The following is a 20,457-nucleotide window of genomic DNA, read 5'->3' as shown; positions in this document are numbered from 1 at the left end:
AATAGGTGACAGTGGAGGGATCACTTGATGATTCCCTGTTTTGTTTATTCCTTCTGGGGCATCTGGAATTGGCCACTGTCGGTAGACAGGACACTGGGCTAGATGGACCTTTGGTCTGACCCAGTACAGCCGTTCTTATGGAGACAACTGTTGAGTAAAAGCAGCTTATTTTGACTGAAGCTTGTTCGTGAGCGAAACCCATGCAAGCCTCTCTTAAGACCCTTCGCCAGTCTTACTTTAGTAATGGCTACATTGTAATCAGAGGTGCACAGAGCTGTGGCTAGGCAGCCCAACGCACGCTCTGCTGGGCTACGTCTAGACTGGCATGATGTGCTGGAAATATTTTTAATGGAAAAGTTTTCCGTTAAAAGCATTTTCGGAAAAGAGCATCAAGATTGGCACGGATGCTTTTCCGCAAAAGCACTTTTTGCGGAAAAGCGTCCGTGGCTAATATAGACGCGCTTTTTTGCGGAAAACAAATCTGGGCTGTCTACACTGGCTGTTTTGCGCAAAAGGACTTTTGCCCGAACAGGAGCAGCATAGTATTTGCACAAGAACACTGACAATCTTACATGAGATCGTCAGTGCTTTTGTGGAAATTCAAGAGGCCAGTGTAGACAGCTGGCAAGTTTTTCTGCAAAAGTGGCTGATTTTCCGGAAAAACTGGCCAGTCTAGACACAGCCCTGGTGTTTACAGCCGAAAATAACATGCGTACACAGCAGTGTAAGGCGTGCATACCCACTGGGCCCCTAGGTCCATACTGTCATTGAAAGCCCACACCGCCACGTCTCCGGGGCTAGTAGTGCACTGCTAGTGTGCTACCCGAGTTGCAATTACAGATTTGACGGCAGCAGATAAAGATGGAGGTACTGTCAGAGCCCTACCTAGGCCTTGGGCTCGGACATAGACCTCCTGCGCTGAGGTGGGACATGTGGGCCCAGACTTGTACAGACATTTAGGCACCGAAATGCTGTTAAAATCTGGGTCTTGTGTCTGAGTGCTCTCATCTGTGGCTTGGGAATAGCATTTCCCTGCTTCTCTTAAGTGCCGTGAGGTAAAGCTTGTAAGGCACCCAGTTATTAGTTTAATAACATTGGCTTATCTTCACCCACAAAGTTATAGCAGCGCAACTTTTTCATGTAAGCAGCCCTTTCTCTCATGCTGGGCTCTCATTTCATGGCCACTTTTGTGGCTCGGTTCTCCGCAGCCTGCGACAAGTTGAAAACAAGGTTTCTGAACACGTCAAGGTAGCTGAACGCCTTCAAAGTGTCACATTAAGATGGTGTCTAATGATCTCCACATCCCGCTTATAATTGAAACAGAGGAGTATTCACTTTTCATTCATTTTTAAAAGACTATTCAACTATCCTTTCATCTCTGCTAAACAGCCTGCCATGTATTTGAAGCCATTTTAGTTTTTGTTTCTACAGACATCCGAAAAAACAGAGGTGAGTATTTTGGAACATTGATAAAAAGATGCAAAGGCTTGTATGGCAGTGAATGACTTCAAGCAGCCTCAAACACATTTATCTTCCCAAGAAGAATTAGGCACAGTGTGATTCATTTTAATAGCAGAAGAAAAATAATATTACTGTGCAGTGCTTAAGTTCCTAACCTTTGATGGTAGAATGGGGAAAGGGAAAAAAAAACCCACACCTTTCTTCCCTCATGTTGTTGAAGTCTCCCTACCCATCCGTTATGTCCAGCTTATCAATTAAGATGAGCCCCATGAATTTCAGAAGGTGTTTGATATAAAAGACACCATGCATTTAAATGTGCAATGCTGCCTGCAGCTTTTTTATTTTTTAACTGAAAGATTCAGTTCTTAGTTCTGTGTACTCGGTATGAAGTTGAGCCCTTTGATCGGAATTTTACTGATGTTTTAAATGAAGTCTTTTCATACACACAAAATAATCCAGATACTTTAAACTATAAGGAAAAAGAGGGTGGGAAAAAAAGCAATAGGTGCCACAGGTATATCAAACAGGAAAAAAAAAATTAGGCTTCGGTTACTAACATACCAGGTCACGGGCATTTCCATGATCACTCTACAAGAGCTACTTGCGTGAAACTTGGAGGCCTGTAGGTGATTGCTCGGAGTCAATTTCATCCTTGGTGTAACGCTACTGAAACCGACAACTTCCACTCGGGAGGGCTAGGGCCTAGTGAGGTATGTTGATTCACAAAGCAAGTTTCTGTACCAGAGCAGGAGAGAAAGGAGAAGCTTCTGGTTAAAGCATCAGACAGGCCCTCAGGGAACCTCGATTCCATTCCTGACTGACACAGACTTCATGTGGGACCTTGGGCAACTCACTTAAGTCAAAGTGAAAAGTGAACATCAGTGGGAATTAGGCAATGAGATTTATTTGGAGGAGGATTAAGTTACTGCAATCTAAAGCCACTTTATTTCTGAATGAGATATCTACACAGAGGATTAATAGACTTTGATTTATGCAAGTTGATTTCACAGCGTTAGTTGATTCACCTTAACTTTCTGGCATGTCTTGCCCTCCAGCTCCCTCAACCCCAGATATGCCCTTAGACTCCTAAATGCATGTCACTTTTGAAAATGGGACTTAAGTCACTGGGCATGAAAATGTTACTTTTATTTCTTACTGAGTCTCATAAAAGTAATAAGCAAGAGTCGGAGAGAGGAACTGTTGGGTTCTATTTAGATGGCAAACTGTCCAGGGCAGCGAACATCACGGGGACCAGAGCTCAGTCAGGGCTTTGAGAGTACTACCATCATTCAAGACATTAAAAATCAGACAATATTAATTTGAAAAATATAAAATTTTAATAAAGGCTACATCTCTTTAATTACAATAATTATTGTACCAAGTAATTTTCTTTAAATGAAACTCTTTATAATGCATAATTTACAGTATAAGTAAAACAAAATGCCATGGCAAAAGTCATGAGTACAAGACTTGTAATAAAAGGCATAAAATATATTTATACATAAACCCCTTAAACAAACAAGGGAAAAACATGAACCCTGAATATAGGGTGACACATGGCAAAGTAACACCATGCAGGCACAGGTACTGTACTGAATCAATTTTAAAACACTTGAGATAGTGTATTATTTTTTCGACCATACATTTTCTACAATATATACAGACGTATTATACAAAGTAGCAATGGCAAACAGAATGCTCAGATTAAGTTAATCAAAACAAAACCCAAAACGTAGAAATGCCAGATTTTTCTTGGGAAAGGATTGTGTTGTCCCTACAGATACACACTCACACACGTGCACCCACACAAGGAAGCTTTTCAAAGGGTTACAAGGAGCTTCGCCCACAACTCCCATTGGCTCGAATGGATGTCATTTAAAATTTGTAAACACACACACACACACACACTGGAAAATCCACCCTGTCATCACTGAACATAGTTTATATAGAAGATGTGCTAACATTGAAGTAGGATTTTAAAAAAAGGTTAGCTTTATGGAATACACATCTGGGTTTTAACCTGACTTTTGCAATGTGTCCTTTTGGTGTGTTAATATGTAAATGTGAACTGACTGGCTTCTCCTCCTAGGTTGGCATTTCTACCATCCGCCTTGCGAAAAATAGGCACTGGACATAACATGGAGTCCCACACAATGAGTTCAACAAAAAGAAAAAACCCTCACCACCACCCGGGGAAGGGGAACAAACCAATTGCTGTTACTACAGTGTATTGCATCTACAATATTTAACACGTAATGACCTTGATTCCAAATTAGAGCAGCATACATTAAAATACACTGGTCTCTAAATGAGTGAATGGCAGGGCAATGTATTATTTCTTCAGAAAAGCATTTAACTTCCCTTGGAGAAATACTGGGTGAAGCATAATTCACCCACCTCCACCTCAATCCCTTTAAAGTGGTAGAAATTATGAATGCATTCCTATCGCTGAACTCCAAAACTGTAGATAGTGGGACATAAAAAAATAACCCCTTCTCCTCTTTCCTCCCTCCCCCCACAACCTCTCTTTTTACCATTGTTAAAGCAGCATATCCATAAACTGGATTTAAGGGAAAACAGACTGTTCAATAAATATCAATAAGGATTACTGGTAAGGTAAGCTATACACAGTTTCTCTTAGTCCATAGATTTCAGATCCCCAGGAAATCATATATTATGTATGGAAGTCTCTCAAACATGGTCTGCATCTTCAATAGCCAACAGTGGTCATGTTTTTAATAAATAGTTCAGGGTTGGTAGATTGTTTGGTTTTTTATCATTTCAGTACCCAACTCATGTATAATAAATGCCATTTTTTTCTCTAAGGCTAATTTGGCAAAGTCTTCATAGGCTTCACTTCTTCTTCTTCATCGGTTCAAAAGGTTCCTTCAAAGTTTTTTGTTGTCATTGCTGCTGTGGCTATGTGTCTAAACACATCTTTAGCTTAGGTTGTGTCAAAGACATAGATGCCATTCCATCAGTCAGTCAATCCTCTCTACTTTCCCAAGAATCCTTCCTTCATACATGGGCAGAATTGTCTCGTCTTCCCAAATTTCTTCAAAAACCGCACCACAGTCAAATTCATCGCTCGCTTTTTTGAAATAATACCTGAGGGAGAGGAAGCAGTTTTAAATAAAGAAGTGTTGCTTTACCATGCTTTTTAGATAGCAGCAGCAAACATTTCCAACCAAGGGTCTGATTCTCCTTTCACATAAGCGTAACATGTGAACGGAGAAAGCAATCGGGTCCGATACCATTAAAATCCTCCATAACTCACAAGTGACCTGTTTGCACGTATCTGCCAAAATCTGATTTAGAATGGCAACAACAGCCAGCCACGCTGTGCAGAAGAAGTAGTGTTTGAGGAACAAGAGCAAAGGAATGGAAGTATATTACTTAATAAAATAGGGCACCTCAGGGAGTAGGGCCTTGAACAAGTTATGCATGTTGGCAGCAGATATTTGCAACAAGAGAAAACAATTTAAAAAAAGCACAGCAAGCTCTTGCCAAACATCTCGTTTAACCAAATACAATTCTAGCAAACGTTTTTGTTCTCCTTTCTTTCGTGCATAAATTCTAGAGCACAACAGCGCACTGAGGAGTTTTTATTAAATAAGGCATTTTTTTTGGAGGGAGGAGGGGGGAGAGTAGCTCAAAATCTGTGCCATGCTTCCTCCAAAACAAGACTGTAATTATGTGGCATTTCTCCCTTCGTCAAGTTTGTGGATCAAGTTTATGTCTTGCACGTCACAAAACAAAAACCAAAAGCTAAAACATGCATCTACTTTTCAGTGACAGAAACGGCTTGTTGTTCCTTCTCGGATGCTTCCTACTGGTCGCGTGCAAAGAGCAATCTTGGTCTAGCTTGCAATATTTGACACTGGAAGGTCAAGTAGAAGTGGGTCGCATTCCTTCTCTTTTTCTCTGGGTCGTTAGATCATGAAGCCAATGCTTGGCCAGACAAAAAAGCGCCCCCACCCCTCTTGTGTCAAACAGTAAGGACCCCTCTATTATCCCGAATTAGACCGTTCAGCTTCTTGATTAAAGGTTCCTTTTATCCCTTTTCTAGCATTCTTCCTTCTAAGGCTGCTTAATTGCATATGCACAAATGAAGGGCTTCCATTCAGAAGGTTAGCATTTAAGGAGCCTGCCCGTCTACTACCACACACCTCCTCTAATCTGCCCTACTCACTCTCAAAAAAATACTTTGTGATCTGATCACCAGAAAAGGAAACTCCTCATCAGATAAGATTTTTTTTTTTTTAATTACCCTGCTCTGTAATTTTCAACCAAGGGGTTGAAGGTGTTGGAGAGTTGCAGGTCATAACTTTTATAGGAAGATGCCCCAAAATTTAGGGAATCACTTCATTAAAAACATGAATTGGACTTTAGCATTTGTAATGAATTTTCAATAAAAATAATATTTAAACACTAAATACTCAGTAACCACGTTTTAATTTTTTAAGACAAGCTAAATGTTTTAGGTAGAGAGAACAGGAATGAGTAAAACAGCTACATTTAGTCAAGGTACATTTACTTTTCTTTTTTTAAAAGTCATTCCTGGTTGAACTGATGATGTACAGCATTGGGTCTTTAATTGTTCGGTAACAGAAATAGCTCTTGTTTAAGTTGTTCTTACACAACTTGAACCTACACTCACTAAAAAGTCAATGGCAAAGTTCCCACTGACTTTAATGCTTCAGGTCAGGGCTGTAATTCCACGAGCCACTAAGCCCAAAATAAAACCAAAAGGCAAAAAAATGTGAATGAGTTTTAAGGACTCTCCCCCAGCTCTCCCCTTACCCTCCCCTTTTCAGAGAACAGCCTGCTTTCCCTATAGCTTCCTCCACCAACTCTCTCTGCTGGTGTTTACACATCTTTTTTTTTTCTTTTTTTGTTTGAACACTGCATCTTTATTTAAGAAAACACATTATAACTTTTTACATAATTACAACCTTATTTCACAGACAGAAAGAGAGAAGGGGACTCCCCCCACAACATCTTCAAACAAGTCGCTCTGCACTTATTTGCTCACAGAAATGGGCTTTCCATTCAAACATGTTTTATGTGGCAAGCTTTGCTTCTTTTTCTCCCCCCCTGACATCTGGCACCAATAGAATCTAGCAGGCCTGGTGTTGCTGTTTTGAACTTCTGCCATGTTAAGATTACCCAACACCACCCAGTTGTGTGTGTGTGTGTGTGTGTGTGTGTGTTTGTTTTTTGTTAACACCATCAGTATGAAATCACTGCTTAATTTTTTTATTTTATTTTTTAAGAAAGCCTGAAATACAATGTGCTGGGTGAATATCCCACTGTATGCTCAGACACATGACTTTGGCACTGAAAAACGGCACAAGAATAGAGCTTTTAGGTGCCCGTGTTGCAAACTGATTCAATCAATAAAGAATTTTGAGAGTCAACCATTTATGCATGTCTTTGTGCATTAAATGAAAGGCAAAAGCTTCAAAGACATGCTTATTAAGTGTGCCTTAAAAAGAAATCAATGCCAGATGTGACCAAAGCAGTCTACTTAGTGCCTCCCTCTGCACAGACACACACACACACACTACCCTGGGTAGTACGGCCCTCTTCCCTGAAGGTCACCTGCAGTTTCACTCAAAGTCCAGCCAAAAGTCAAAGCTTAGATCAAAATGATTCCCTGGAGGTACACACATTTGTGTAATTAGTTTCACCTTGTGTCTGTGCAAGATAAAATACTGGGCACGTACCCAAGTTCCTTTTATAAATTTCTGTATTGTCTTTACCCAGGTGTAAAGGGGAGAGATCTAAGCAAAACATTGTTTCATCCTTGTCAGTCACTTAAAAACATTTTCTAAAGTAATTACAGTCTGACAAGGCACAAATAATTGCACCTGCAGGGGCTTTAAGGCCACCGAAGTTTTAATATCTTACTCAAGGACCCTAGCATCACAAGAGAGAATTTTCAGGGGAAACAGAACAAGATGTTCTAGAGCAGTGTTTCTCGACCAGTGGTACAGATACCCTTAGGGGTATTTGAGAGAAGTCTGGAAGGATACATCAACACAACTGAAATTTGAAGAAAACTTGAATTTTTGTTTTAAGTTTTACAGCGCTTTATTATTTTTGTACTTTTTATACCCCAAAATATCATTGCCCACCCAGCTACGATTAAGTTGTTTAAACAAATGTGTTACAATGGTAGATAAAAAAAAATGTGCGTGTCTGAAAACTATAGGTACTAGGGGTACTTTTTTTTTTTTTTTTTTAAAGGGGGGGTACTTTATAAAAAAAAGGTTGAGAAACACTGTTTAGAAGCACTAAATGGCTGCTGAGAGAATGGGGTAATGGGAGAGAGAGAAATGCTGTGCAACGTTTGGTTGCCAGTTCAAATCCAGCTCAGGTTGGTAGCAATTGCAATCTGAAGGTGCTAGTAATCTATCTGTTGTTTTTTTAAGTTTTTCCCGTTACAGACTAACTCGGCTACCCCTTTGAATCTGATGGCAGTCGGGAAGGACAGAGAATGTGGGTGTCTCAAGCCCCAACACCCCTGGACAAGCATCCATATAAAACAGAAGGTGTGCCTAGACTCTTAGTGGATCTTTCAAAGCCAATGCAGATTCACTGGTGGAGCCACAAGGAGAACGTTGTGCTCTTTTGACAACTTTTGCGACTTTGGGCTCCAGAACGTGGTCCTTGGAGGAGTGCCAAACACAAAACAAAATTGAAAACAAACAAACAAACAAACAAACTTAACTTTGCCTGTACCCTTTGTATAGAGCCTCGTCAACCAATAGAACACTGTCAGCTCATTACTGATCCGGTCCGTTCGGCTAGTACAGTAAAAATAGCTGCGGACCACACTGCTGTGATTGGAATGACCATTACAAGGAGGCAGTAAACAAGGGAAACCGGCTTCTAAGACACAGATACCAGACACAGTCTTAGGCCTTTAGAATTCCTTTTATTCATAGGGGTGGCTATAAAGGGAAAGCAGGGAGAAAGGTTTTAAGTGTCACTCATAAGAATGGCCATACTGGGTCATACCAAAGGTCCATCTAGCTCACTATTCTGTCTTCTGACAGTACCCAATGCCAGATGCACCACAATGATCCACCCCCCTGTTGCCCAGACCCACCGTCTTACAAACAGAGGCTAGGGACACCATTCCTGCCCATCCTGGCAAATAGCCATCCTCCATGAATTTAACTAGCTCTTTTTTTAATTTTGTTAAAATCCTGGTCTTCACAACATCCTCTGGCAAGGAGTTCCACAGGTTGATTATGCACTGTGTGAAAAAATACTTCCTTTTGTTTGTTTTAAACTTACTGCCTATTCATTTCATTTGGTGACCTCCTAGTTCTCCATATTCAATGGAATTTACCCTCCTCAGCTTGGTATTTCTAGCTGAAAGGAGTTTAGGAAGAGGCCAAAAGCATCTGCAGGAACTCAACTCAAAATTCCTTGAAAGCATCTCTTCACATCTCCAATCCTAGAATGGGCCTACCTAGGTTACTTATATGGATGTTCTGTCAAAGGAGGCCAAATGCCAATACCCTCATTTCACAGATGGGAACACAGGCACCAAGTTCAAGATCTGGCAGGAAGTCAGGGGTAGAGGAAATGGAACTTAGATCTCTCCAAGTCCCAGTCCAAACCCTTAACCATAAGAGCATCTTCGTCAGCATTCGGGCAATAACTATCCCTGGACAATCAGTGTGCTCTTATGCAATTCCTGGGTGACAAGACATCAGAGGAACTGACCGACAAGACAAGACCAAGTTTAAGCAACACAATACCCATGCCTCTGTGAGCCACCCTGGCTTTGGTGGAGGAGTGGGGAAAAAAAGACAGAGAAGAGTTCAGTAAACCAGTGCCGTCAACCTCCCAAAAAAGGTGCTGTAACTTTTTCCTCGTGGGCGGGTTTGTAGAAACTATTTGCCGGTTATTTTGGTTCATAGTCTCAGCAGACGAAAGAAACCACAAGATTCTTACCTATAATTTCCCTTTTTGCTCAGCTGCTCTTTAAAGTGCCCAAGTGTCAGGCTCTGGGCCTTTAACATCCTCCTGTAGGGTATTTCTTCTCCACAGAAAAAATAAGTGACAACCAACTCGGTAGACAGGGAGGCGTGAGCGACTGGGAGTTTCTTTGGCTCTTTGTGACTGCAACAAAAAAGAAAGCATGTTTCTCATTTGGAAACAAAGACTTCCCTGCTAGCCAATATTTCTACTACAGGCAACAGCGGCTAGATTGATGCCAGGCTCAATTTGAAAGTTCGATAATACCTTGCAACGAAAGCGAGCGTATGTGCTGTGTTTGTAGGGCATGTACCATAACATGCTAGCCCGCTTCTAGGCGCTACTCTAATACAAATAATAACTCTAAGCAGCTGAAGCACGTTAATAAATTATGCCTCAGAGCACACCTATTCGGGGAACTGTGCCCATTTTATGGATGGAGGGGAGAGATCACATGGTCTGCTGAATATCAAACAGTAAATCTCTAACGGCTAAGCTAAACACATTACCGTTAAGCCAAACTAACTTTCTATATCTAGTCTACTAAGGTCACAAAGACAACGCCGCACAATTTTCATTCAGACAAACTATATGGCAGCTTAGCGTATCCCTCCATATAAACACCTTTTAGTTGTTGGTGGTGGCGGCATTTCAAAGTCTGCTGTTCAAAAACTACACAAAGCACTAGGATTATTTGCCTCAAAAGCACAGGTAGCATTACTGTACCCATGAACAACCAGGCAAAAAGTGAAGCAGACCCTGTCACTTGAAATGAGGAGCACTTCTTAAAAGCCAATATAAAAATACTACGTAACAAAATAGCAACAGTGCAGTGAATGAATGTCATCTCACTAAATCCAGAACTACTTCTGAGGCAACGTATACTTGGCATGTCAAAAGGTCACAAAGTGTTAGTCCACAGTAATTTAGTCTTCCTAATTTGTTCTAAGTCTTTGTAGAGTGGCTTCAGGAAAGAAAAAAAAGCTCCTAGCAAAGACAGCTGGTGGATTTAAGGTCAACCAATTAAAAATGAAAGACTCTAGTCAGGTGGCTTAGTCTGGACTTCAAACATTGCTTAAGATGAAGAGGGTAAAAAAGAAAACTTTAATTATTTAGGCCATTTTAGACCTCTCTGTAGCAGATTTCTTGTTAAAAGAGCCATCCTGTAATTAGACTAATCCAATCTTTGTCCACTTTATAGAAATGCAAGTTAAAAATAACGAGAGACAAGATTTGAAAATTTTTTTTTCTTCCTTAAAAAAAGTATGTTTGAAAGACTAAACTTCAGATATAAAAATGTCTTGTTTTTTCAATGTGCCATCCATTAAATGCAAGGATAATTAAAGGCCATGGAAATACATGTAATGTATATCTGGTACTCACTCTTCTGTAGTTAGGCTTGCATTACAGAAAGGGGCATTTCCCCCTGGAACAGCAGACGAGTGGTTTCGATCCCTCTGCTGGTTTGAGGTTGAACATCTGAAGTTGGGGGGACAAACAAAACAAGTCCTGTTAAAGTTAAAATACATTGTCTTAAGTGAAGTCTCCGGAGAGGCATTAAGTTCCTTCTTTGCACCAAAACACAAATCAAAGAAAGAATTAAGAATGCTAAGGGACTGGTTTATCCTTTCATATTCACTTGCCTAATAAACAACCTAATTCATCGCTTGGCATGCAGCCGTGTGAGTTCCAGACAACAAATTATACTCGCAGTGACAGTGAAAGACAGAATATAAAATTCAAACTATTGAGGACTGGAAAAAGAAAGTTCATCTTTAGGGCTTAATTAGGTTACGTTTTGCAATACTTTCCTCACCTCCCATTACAAATCTGGAAGATAAGGCTACATGCAAATCAGATAAAATTTCTAGCCACTTGGATGTCTACTGTTAGCTTGCTTAGTTCATCTGCCTGCCAGCCAGTTAACCAGTAATGCCCCTTGGGAGATGGGGGGGTACCCAGAGACAGAGTAGGGAAGAAGGAAAAAAAGCAGCCTGAAATAAAGCTCTTGGTATTCCATTCCAGAAGAAAGCCATATTGGCCATTCATGCCCGCTCCCAGCAGGGGGCGTCTGTCTATCATAGAGAGCTAAGAAAATGAGGCATACTCAGGGCTGGAAAAGTTTAGGAAACTTTTCACTCCCCTCCCCCTGGCATTGTAGTTACCTTTGTTTCTGAGGCTTGGACACTTCTGTGAGCCTGCGGCAGGCTTCCTCCAGCTGGGCGAGGGTATTGGGCGGGGTCAGCGGAGGCATGGTGGGATCCTGGACGAACGGGTGGGCAGGTTGCACCCCACGGGGGTGAGTGTTGTTTCCCCACAGGTGGTGGCGGGTTGGGCGCTCACTGGGAATCCCTTTGGTGGACTCCAAATTGTAGGCCTTCTTTGTGCTTTGTGTGCTGGGGGTGGGAAGGGGGGGGGGTGAGAGAAGAGGGAAGGAACCGGCTTATAAAAGCTGGAAAATATTACTTCAATAGCAGCTCCTAGTCTGCTTGCTCCCTCTCCAAAGTCTGTCATAACATGAAAAGGGTTTACTGCCAAAAACATGACATTTTTGTGGTTTTTCTGGTTCTGCGGAATGGCTTTTATATTAAACCGGAGGAGCAAAGAGTCTCATTTGTTTTTAGCGATTGTAAAAATAGACAGCCTATGTAATATATAAATATTTACCGGGAGCGATATTGCTGTAGACAGATGTATATTTACCTATGAGGCTTGTGCTTATTTTGTCTCTCGCTCTCCAGCATCCACTGCCAGACGTTCTGTGACCGATCCGTCTCGCCCCCAGGTAGCTGGAGGCCAGGCATTACGGGGAGACCAGCTTCCCCGGCCGGCTGGGCGACGCCATCCGTTACCTTGCCATTCCTTTTAGTCAGCGTGCCAGTTCTGCTAAGGAGGAGACACAAAAGGGACGAGATTCCCCGCCCCGCAACAGGCACCATTAATACGCTGTGCTTGGGTCACGACCGCCTTTCCCATGGGCCCGGTTTTTAAGGGGCTGTTTCCCCATGAATCAATTCCACCTCCCTCTGACCGAGAAATTGTTTAACATTTACAGCTATGGCGAAATCCCTGCCACTTACCCAAACGGCTCCAGCGGAGCTAGCGGCGGCTCCGTCCCTTTGGAGTGGCTCTTGCATTTGGAATAGCAGCTGTAATCGCTACCGCCAGGACAGAAACACTGGACCCGCTGCGCCGCCTCGGCTTCGATCTGCTCTTTCGTCTTGGGGATGGTGTGGTGGTGGATGTAGTGGTGGTGGACGTGCTTGGTGGTCTGCTTGCTGATAAATCCTTTGCTGATGAGCGTGCAGGCTGCGGGCAAGGCCGCGCTTGGCAGTGGCTTGCCCCCCGGGAGGCGGTCTGGGGAGTGGGTGCGGGGGCTGTTCCGCCCCATACCGGGCGACTGGCAGCCGGGAGTTTTCAGCACTCGCGAGAGGTGGTCATCCAGGATGGCCTGCGGGTCTTCCTCGTAGCTGCCGGATGGTAAGAGAGTGAGTGGGTGCTGCGGATGCAGCATGGTTCCTGCCTCCCGATTGGTCTGCGCGCTGGCAGGCAGCTCTGAGCCCTCCTTCTCTTCTTCCTTGAAGGTGCAACACGAGTAAGAGACACATGAAAAACCGAAGTTGGGGCTCTTCCCACGAGGTTGGCAGAGAATGCAAAGCTTGCATGGCTGCCGGACAGCAGATACATAGGGACGGAGGACAGAGCATTCAAGCATGCAACATACAAAGCTTATAAAGAAAAGACCTCCCCCTACGCTAAGTGCAGACAGGCTATGACATTCCTGCTTCCCCCCTTCTCTCCCCCAAGAAAGATGTCGGATCAGCAGGCTCCAAGCTGTGCACCGGTGCCGGAGGGGTTAATCCTCCTACCTCTTTGATTTGCTGTAGCCTCTCCTCCAAACTGTCCATCGTTTCTTGCTCTTGCTTCAGCTTTTCTAACCGGGATATCAGTTCAGCAGCGAAGGTAGCTGGTTCCACGGGGGTCATTTCCTTCGGAAGACGGTGGGTTCTCTACACAGCGCGGGGGCAAAAGGGATAAGCCATGTTTAGCAGGCAATGCCAGCTGCAGAAGCTTAGCCAGAGCAGCATTTCTGGCCCCACTCTGCTTGTTGTGTCTCCATGTTTGGATGGAGAGACTACCGCAACTAGGCATAGCCTGCTCTGGATTTTTATGAGCGAACACTGTGGCCTCATGGAGTGACATCCTTCCCACTAGCGTTTGCCTTCGGCAGGAGCAGTTGGTCGCACTCTGAGGAACCCTGCTTGTTCTCTCTGTAGTACAACCAGCCCATCAGTAGCTACTCTGAAGTAGAAAATCTTCAAAGACTGTTGTCAAACATCAAATAAAAAAAAAAAAAAAAAAAAAAAAACCTCTGAGGTGGGAGGGAGAGACTTTAACTGAAGGAATAAAGTGAGTATAAACAGAAAGGAGTTGGAAATTAAAAAAAATAAGATGGGGGAGAAAAAGGGAGGAAAAAAAAGTCAAACGGTTGCAGATCAGAGAAGGACTGGTAATTTATTTCCTGGCTACACACTGGGCACCTTTGAGGTAGTGTTGTCTCAACAGTGTCCTAGATCTCTTCCCCCCCTCCCCCCAATCTCTTTGTACAGAAAATGAAGAAAGCTGCTGCAGGCTAGTAGTGGTACACTGCTGAGTTTGGCTGCCTCAAGCAGATCTATCAAGGGAAAAAGGGAACATCTCCAAATCAAGTGCAGAATATAAAAAGGCAAACGAGAATTTCTGCCAAAAGCAGCAAACATGGGAGAAAAGAGAGAGAGAGAGAGAGAGAGAGAGAAACCACCCACCAGAGTTCTTCCTCCTCCTTCCGGACATCATCTTCTCTCCCCTCACCCTCTTCTCCCTCACACCCCTGGTTTTCCTCTGTCCCCCCCCCTTTTTTTTGAAGCAGAAAGCTGAACTGCCAACTCTTTCACATACTACCCACCAGATGAGGCAGGGACTCTCCCCGACAACCACTTAGCTCCAGAAATGATGTGAGGGGAGAAAAAGGCCACTCTGCTGGAAATTGTCACTCTTACACAAGCCGGCTCTATTCAGTCCCTGATCAAAGCACTGCCTTACAGAGAAAGTCGATTTGCACGCCCTGGGACAAAATAATCTAATTTACAAGCTCAAGCTACAGAACTTTCTTTATAGAAGGAGGGGGTGAAGAACATGCTCCCTCCCCCAAAATAAAATCCCCATGCAAGCCAACATACCCCCCACACCAGAAACATGATCTAAAATGTCTTGCTACTGAAGAAAGAGGAATTTTGGAATATTAATCTCAAGACAAGATAGGTTTCTACTTGTCTGTGTAAACAGTTTATTCATTGCAGGACTTAGCAGCCCCTTCCTGAAGTCTGCACTAAATTAACAAGTCAACGCATTAGAATTAGTCTTCAGGTGCAACACAACTAGAAGAACAGGATTCTCTCGAAACCAAGGCAGATAAAGTTGTTTTATTATTATTAGAAGGCACATACTGGATACCCATGTTTCTCTTTTGGGGAAGCTAGTAAATCAGATTAAGTGCCAACTGTGTTTTTGAAGGCTTGGGGCAGTGTTGGAAAAGCAAAGCACAACCATCACCAGAGCAAAGAAGGTGTGAAAAGGGTTTGGGGGGAGGGGGACAGGCAAGATTTAGACAGGAATGCCGCCTGCAGCCATCCAGAGAAAGTCAAAAAACCTGAGACAGGACCCAATCAATGACCAATCCGACTTTATTCAAGCAAACTTTTCAGAAGTGTTTTAAGTGGATGTTCGAGTTTTCTGTGTTTTCAGAATAAGCCCGAAGAACTCAAGCCAAAGATAGTGAGCGCAATGAGCCTGCTACTTCTACATTTCTGTAGCCCAAATGTCTTTGTATTCAGAGACAAAGGATGCAATAAGCTGATGAGAAGGAAGCCATTTGCCTCCCGTCTCTTTAAACCTGCAATGATTTCTCCCAGTTTCTTCCAGCATTGCAAGGCATAGCATTGTTAGAGGACCTTTTCTTCAGCCCTGTTTCAGAGGAGAGCGCATCAAACTTACCGGAAAATGAGGTAGAGAAACTTGACCATTGGCCTTAACGCTACGATGCATTTCCCTCTGGAGGTGCTTCTTGCTCCCCAGTCTGTAAGGAGGGATTCCATCTCTGCAAACAGAAAAGACAGGTCATGGTCAACCAGGATAACCTAGGCTTATGTATTCCAACATATTATGCTGTAAGTCAATGGACCATTGCAATGTACTTTCCAAAAAGTCACTTCCATGTTCTCTGAAACAGTCTGAAAAGCCTGATTTTCTGAAGTCCTGAGCATCCAGGACTCCAAGTGAAGTCAATAAGTCTATGGCGATGTGTCCATACTACCAAGCCTGTTATTCCAGAATAAGAGGACGTGGAATTTGAACTCTGTAGTCCTGCTTTTCATGAAGAGTAACACTATTCCCAAACTTCTAAGTCCGAAATAATGTTAAGTGTGGATGCTCCAGCGCTGTTAATTCGAATGTATTAGCCTCCAGAAATCCAGAGTGCTTCATGGGGCTCTGAGTCCGAGGTAGCACGTCCACATTAATGGAACCTGCCTCAGACTACATGCGATTCTTCCCCTTCGTGAGGACACAGAACTTCAAATTTGTAAAATCAGGAGCCGAGAAATCAAACTTAGTAAATTTGGACTAATCTCCTAGTGTAGACCTGGCCAGGGTGATTAATGCCTTAAAAAAAATTTTTTTCAAGCCTAAGACACTTGGCCTAACTGTTCAGTAGCTGAGCAAGAGCTGCAAAGTAAGCTATGGCTCCAGTCATGAAGGCATCTTATTATGGATAGACCTCTACAGAGTCCCATTGACTTCAACAGGCCTCTTGCCTTGTATATAGACTGGGGACTAACAGCACAAGTTGGACACACACACGCACACCGCTCCTACACTTGTTCTGCATGTCCAACTGTAGGCAGTCTGGAGGAAGATGCTAAATCTAAAGCACTTTGAAGAGCTTTCACCTCTCTCCCAGTAGGTGGGACCCAAGATGCCTTTGAGGTTGTCATGCACAACCCAGCCAAGTCAATACAAGGTGCAGCAACAGAGCTCAGCTCTAAAGCAATGGAACTTCATTCTCCTTCCTGGTTGTGTCAACCCACTGGGATAGAGCATTCAAAAACAATTCCCTGGACGAAGTGAGAAGAGCTGTGACAATTGCCATCAAGACAGCAGCTGCAATAATTCCACTCGCGCAATGAGGTACGTGGTCGTCTAGCCATGCAAAAATCTACCCATATCAGCATTAAGAACATAAGAACGGCAATACTGGGTGAGACCAAAGGTCCATCTTGCCCAGTAACCTTTCTTCTGACTGTGGCCTATGTCAGGTGCTTCAGAGGGAAAAGACAGAACAGGGAATCGAGCGATCCATCCCAGCTTTTAGCAAGGAGAGTATAGGGACACTTCAGAGCATGGTTTTGCATTCCTGCCCATCCTGGCTAATAGCCATTGATGGACATACGCTCCATGAATGAATGGACTTTGAGCATGAATAGTCCAGTGGTCAAAAAACATGGCTGGTTATCAAGAGTTTCTATTCAGATTCCCCACAAGTTTGAGGAACAACTGTAGTCTTTATGCTCCAGTGTCTCCACCCCCTCTCTCTTCCCCTAAATCCATAAGCGATAATACCTCCCTATCCAACAAAATACTGTGACATCCCACTCTCCCACCAAAGTTTCACCACTTCCCACTGTCACAACAATGAAAGGACTATGGCCAAAATGTTTCCAAAGAGTGACTAGTGATTCGTTGCGTGTGCGATTCAATGTTTGGGTGCCTGGCCTGAGACAAGCTGAAGGGGCCAATGTTCTGGAAGCACCAAGCCTCTACCCCAAAGGGAGGTGGGACCCGGTGGAATTTGGGCCCCATTATTGGTTCCTGAGCATGGGTGCCCAAAAATTGAGAGACAAGCCCTAGTGCTTCTAAGTTTCCATTACAAAGCAACTCATTCATAAGTGATATGGAGGGGCAAAGACTGAAGAAAAAGGTCAAACCAGTGAACTGTTTGAAATGAACCGAGACTTGGTCAAGGGAAAAGATGTTTGGGTCAATGATTTAACAGGCTGGGCAGTCACCACGGAGACTCTGATTATGTCACACGGAGGGCCACTCATGGGGGGGGCGGGCAGTAGCAGGAGTTGGAGCCAAAGCTCCTTTAAATTGCCACCGGAACCCCCCGTAGTTGGGGTGGTGCTGAGGCTTGGGTGGGGGAGACTAGACCACAGCCCCACCCCTTCTGTCAGAAGCCCAATCCAGAGAATACAGAGTCAAGCCCCTCCCCTTTCCCGGCACCCGTCAAAGTCTGTCGCTGCCCTGGTCACAAGCGAGTTTGAGGTGCTTGGGTTGGTTCCTAATGAAAAATCTGCCCTCCATTCTGCCTCAGAGCAGCAACTCAGGCACGGAGCCCCCTATGAGAACACCCTCTGGAGAATCACGCCTGGCATCTGTCTACACAATTCCGTACACGGCCGACGTTATCAGCCCTTATCACGAGCACTAAACGTTTATGCTCCTGATGAAAGACGGTGCAATAACAGTATGAGAATATCTATTGAACTTGGCGTTGCGGCCATGCCAGCAAAAGCAGAGGTTGTAAAAGCAGCAATAGGAGTGGAGGTGCCAGAGGAGGCAAGGATGGGAGAAAATTAAGAGCCAGGTCAATGCTCATTCATGAGGATCGGGAAGAGGTATTTTCTTTGTCTTTGAGGGTTATCCGAGGCAAGGGTATTTTAAATTAGACTTTCCGTACAGAGAAATTAAAGAGCCCTGAATCTCTTCCAACTAGCGTAAAACTATCTGCCTTTATCTATTTGTCAGAAACTCCACCTTTAAGCAGCATGTCAAATATAAGTATGTTAAATTACGGTTAACTGACTAGTCGAGTAGTCGATGGAATTTCCATCACCTACTGGACTAGTCGATAAGCACTTCCGCATTCCTCCTTTGAAAAGTACAAGAGTCCCTAGTGGGGGCTCTTGTACATTTCAAAGCCATGGAGCCTGGGGTCAGCGGGGGGCTCCCCAGTTAACCCCGGGTTCTGGGGAAATGCTGTACGGAGCCCAAGACCAGCTGGGGAGTGAAACATGGAGGTGGCGTTTCAAAGGGGCAGCCACCGCACAGCTGATCTCCAGCTCAGCTTTGCGCTGCTGCCGATTTGAAGTAACCCTTCCCCCCCTCTTTGCTGCCACTATCTGCTAGAGGCTGCAGCGGGGGGGAGGGGGGGGGGAGGGGCGGGGAAATCAACCAGTCAACAGACTATCCGATAAGCAAATGCTTATTGGATAGTCAACTAGTAATTCACATGCTTAGTCAAATATCAACCAGCTTTGGCTACAACTAAACACACAAGGCTGCACAAACGTTAGCCCAAATGCAGCCTGTCCTGCAATATCCCTGAAGTTCAGAGCTCTAATGGCTGAGAGGCGATAGCTGAGGGAGGGAACAGAAGCCCTGTCTATAGTATTCCTCCCCTCCAAGTCAGCAGAAATACACCACATGAACCGCTGACTGCAATCTTGCTCATCTCGGCCACTGCACTCTGTGGTAAGGACTAAATCCATGGTGGCCAACCAGTTCTGAAATAGTAGTCACTATAGTGGCTACTGCTATGGTGAACTAGCCACACACAACCGACCAAGTAGTCACATGTGGGTAGTATGTTGGGACATCACAGGGCTAGATGGACAGCTCCAATACCAGTCCTCTTCATGTACCACGGATCCCTCCAAACACCCAGGCTCCATCTACACTATTTGTTTTTTGCAAAAGAGGAAATGCAAATGCAGCATTCATTTGCAAATCTCATCCTCTCATTTGCATATTCTCCTCTGATCCTTTTTGCGGAAGAGGTTTTTGTGAAAAAAGCTGCTGTGTAAACGGCCATTTTTTGGGGAAAAAAACTTTTGCGCAAGATCCCTTATTCCTCAAAAAATTAGGTTTATAGGATCTTGCGCAAAAGGGGATTTTTTCCAAAAAATTACCCCATCTACATAGGGCTTTTTGGCGCAAAAAGGACTGGAAGAGAATATGCAAATGAGAGGGTGAGATTTGTAAACGAGTACTCCATTTGCATCTCCTCTTCCGCAAAAAACTAAGGCTACGTCTACACTGGCAGTTTCTTGCACACGGACTGTTTTGCAGAAGAGTTCTTGCACAAAAAGTCTTCCAGAAGAGCACGTCTACACTGGCATGTGCTTTTGCGCAAGAGCGTCTATGGCAGTGTGGACGCTCTCTTGCGCAAGATAGCTCTGATTGCCATTTTAGCCATAGGGGTTTCTTGCGTAAGAAATTCATGTTGCCTGTCTACACAGCCCTCTTGCGCAAGAGAGAGTATTCCTCATGGGGAGAGGAATAACTCCTCCAGAAGAAGCCCTATTTTCCAACGCTGTACTGTAAATTTACGTGCGCAAGAATGCGCGTGCAGTGTAGACACCCGGCAAGTTCTTGAGCAAGAAGCCGCCAGTGTAGACGTAGCCAGACAGAATTTCCAGCTCCATTTAGACTTGCCCAGTTTGTGTTGGTTTAAACTTTACCTTCCTGTCATAAGAATTTCAATCCAGCACCATTTTCAGCCAGTAAGCAACCAGGGCTTTTCTAGGCTATGTCTACACTGCAGGCTTCTTGCGCAAGAACAGATCTTCCGCAAAAAGTTCTTACGCAAGAACGCATCTATGCTGCCATGGACGCTCTTGCACAAGAAAGCTCAGATGGCCAGTCACACAATGGCCATCAGCACACCTGTGCTTTTTTCCAATAGGGGTTTCTTATGCAAGAAAGTTGTCTGACCACACACGTCTTTTGGCTTATTCCTCGCAGAAAGAGGAATAACTCTTGTGCAAAAAGCCCTGTCTTCTGACGATCTACTATACTTTTTCTTGAGCAAAAACGCACTTATTGTGTGGATGATCCACGAGTTTTTGTGCAAAATCTGCAGTGTAGATGTAGCCCAAGTGTGGTGCAGGTGTTCTTTCA

The 20,457-nt window shown here is 43.9% G+C and overlaps 1 protein-coding gene across 7 annotated transcripts in view; it reads right to left on the bottom strand.

Annotated features, from left to right (window-relative positions):
• Positions 1-2,775: 2,775 nt before the first annotated feature.
• The window catches only part of AXIN2 (axin 2), a 31,725-nt gene continuing 14,043 nt past the window's right edge, over positions 2,776-20,457 (bottom strand). For 4 of the 7 annotated variants that reach the window (XM_014569324.3, XM_014569320.3, XM_014569342.3 and 1 more), the window contains 8 exons: positions 15,493-15,595; positions 13,329-13,469; positions 12,540-13,036; positions 12,163-12,345; positions 11,625-11,855; positions 10,843-10,968; positions 9,436-9,603; positions 2,776-4,569 (listed from right to left, as the gene is read on the bottom strand). In XM_014569324.3, the coding sequence (XP_014424810.2) occupies positions 4,443-4,569; positions 9,436-9,603; positions 10,843-10,968; positions 11,625-11,855; positions 12,163-12,345; positions 12,540-13,036; positions 13,329-13,469; positions 15,493-15,595 (1,576 nt within the window). In that variant the 3' untranslated portion in view covers positions 2,776-4,442. The remainder of the gene's footprint in view (positions 4,570-9,435; positions 9,604-10,842; positions 10,969-11,624; positions 11,856-12,162; positions 12,346-12,539; positions 13,037-13,328; positions 13,470-15,492; positions 15,596-20,457) is intronic. The other 3 variants (XM_006110565.4, XM_006110568.4, XM_014569328.3) reach the window with 2 other exon arrangements.

Source organism: Pelodiscus sinensis, chromosome 20 (genome assembly GCF_049634645.1).
Source record: "Pelodiscus sinensis isolate JC-2024 chromosome 20, ASM4963464v1, whole genome shotgun sequence".
NCBI classification, from domain to species: Eukaryota; Metazoa; Chordata; order Testudines; family Trionychidae; genus Pelodiscus; species Pelodiscus sinensis.
Note: the sequence above shows the minus strand (reverse complement) of the source record. Positions and strands in the feature narration are given on the sequence as shown.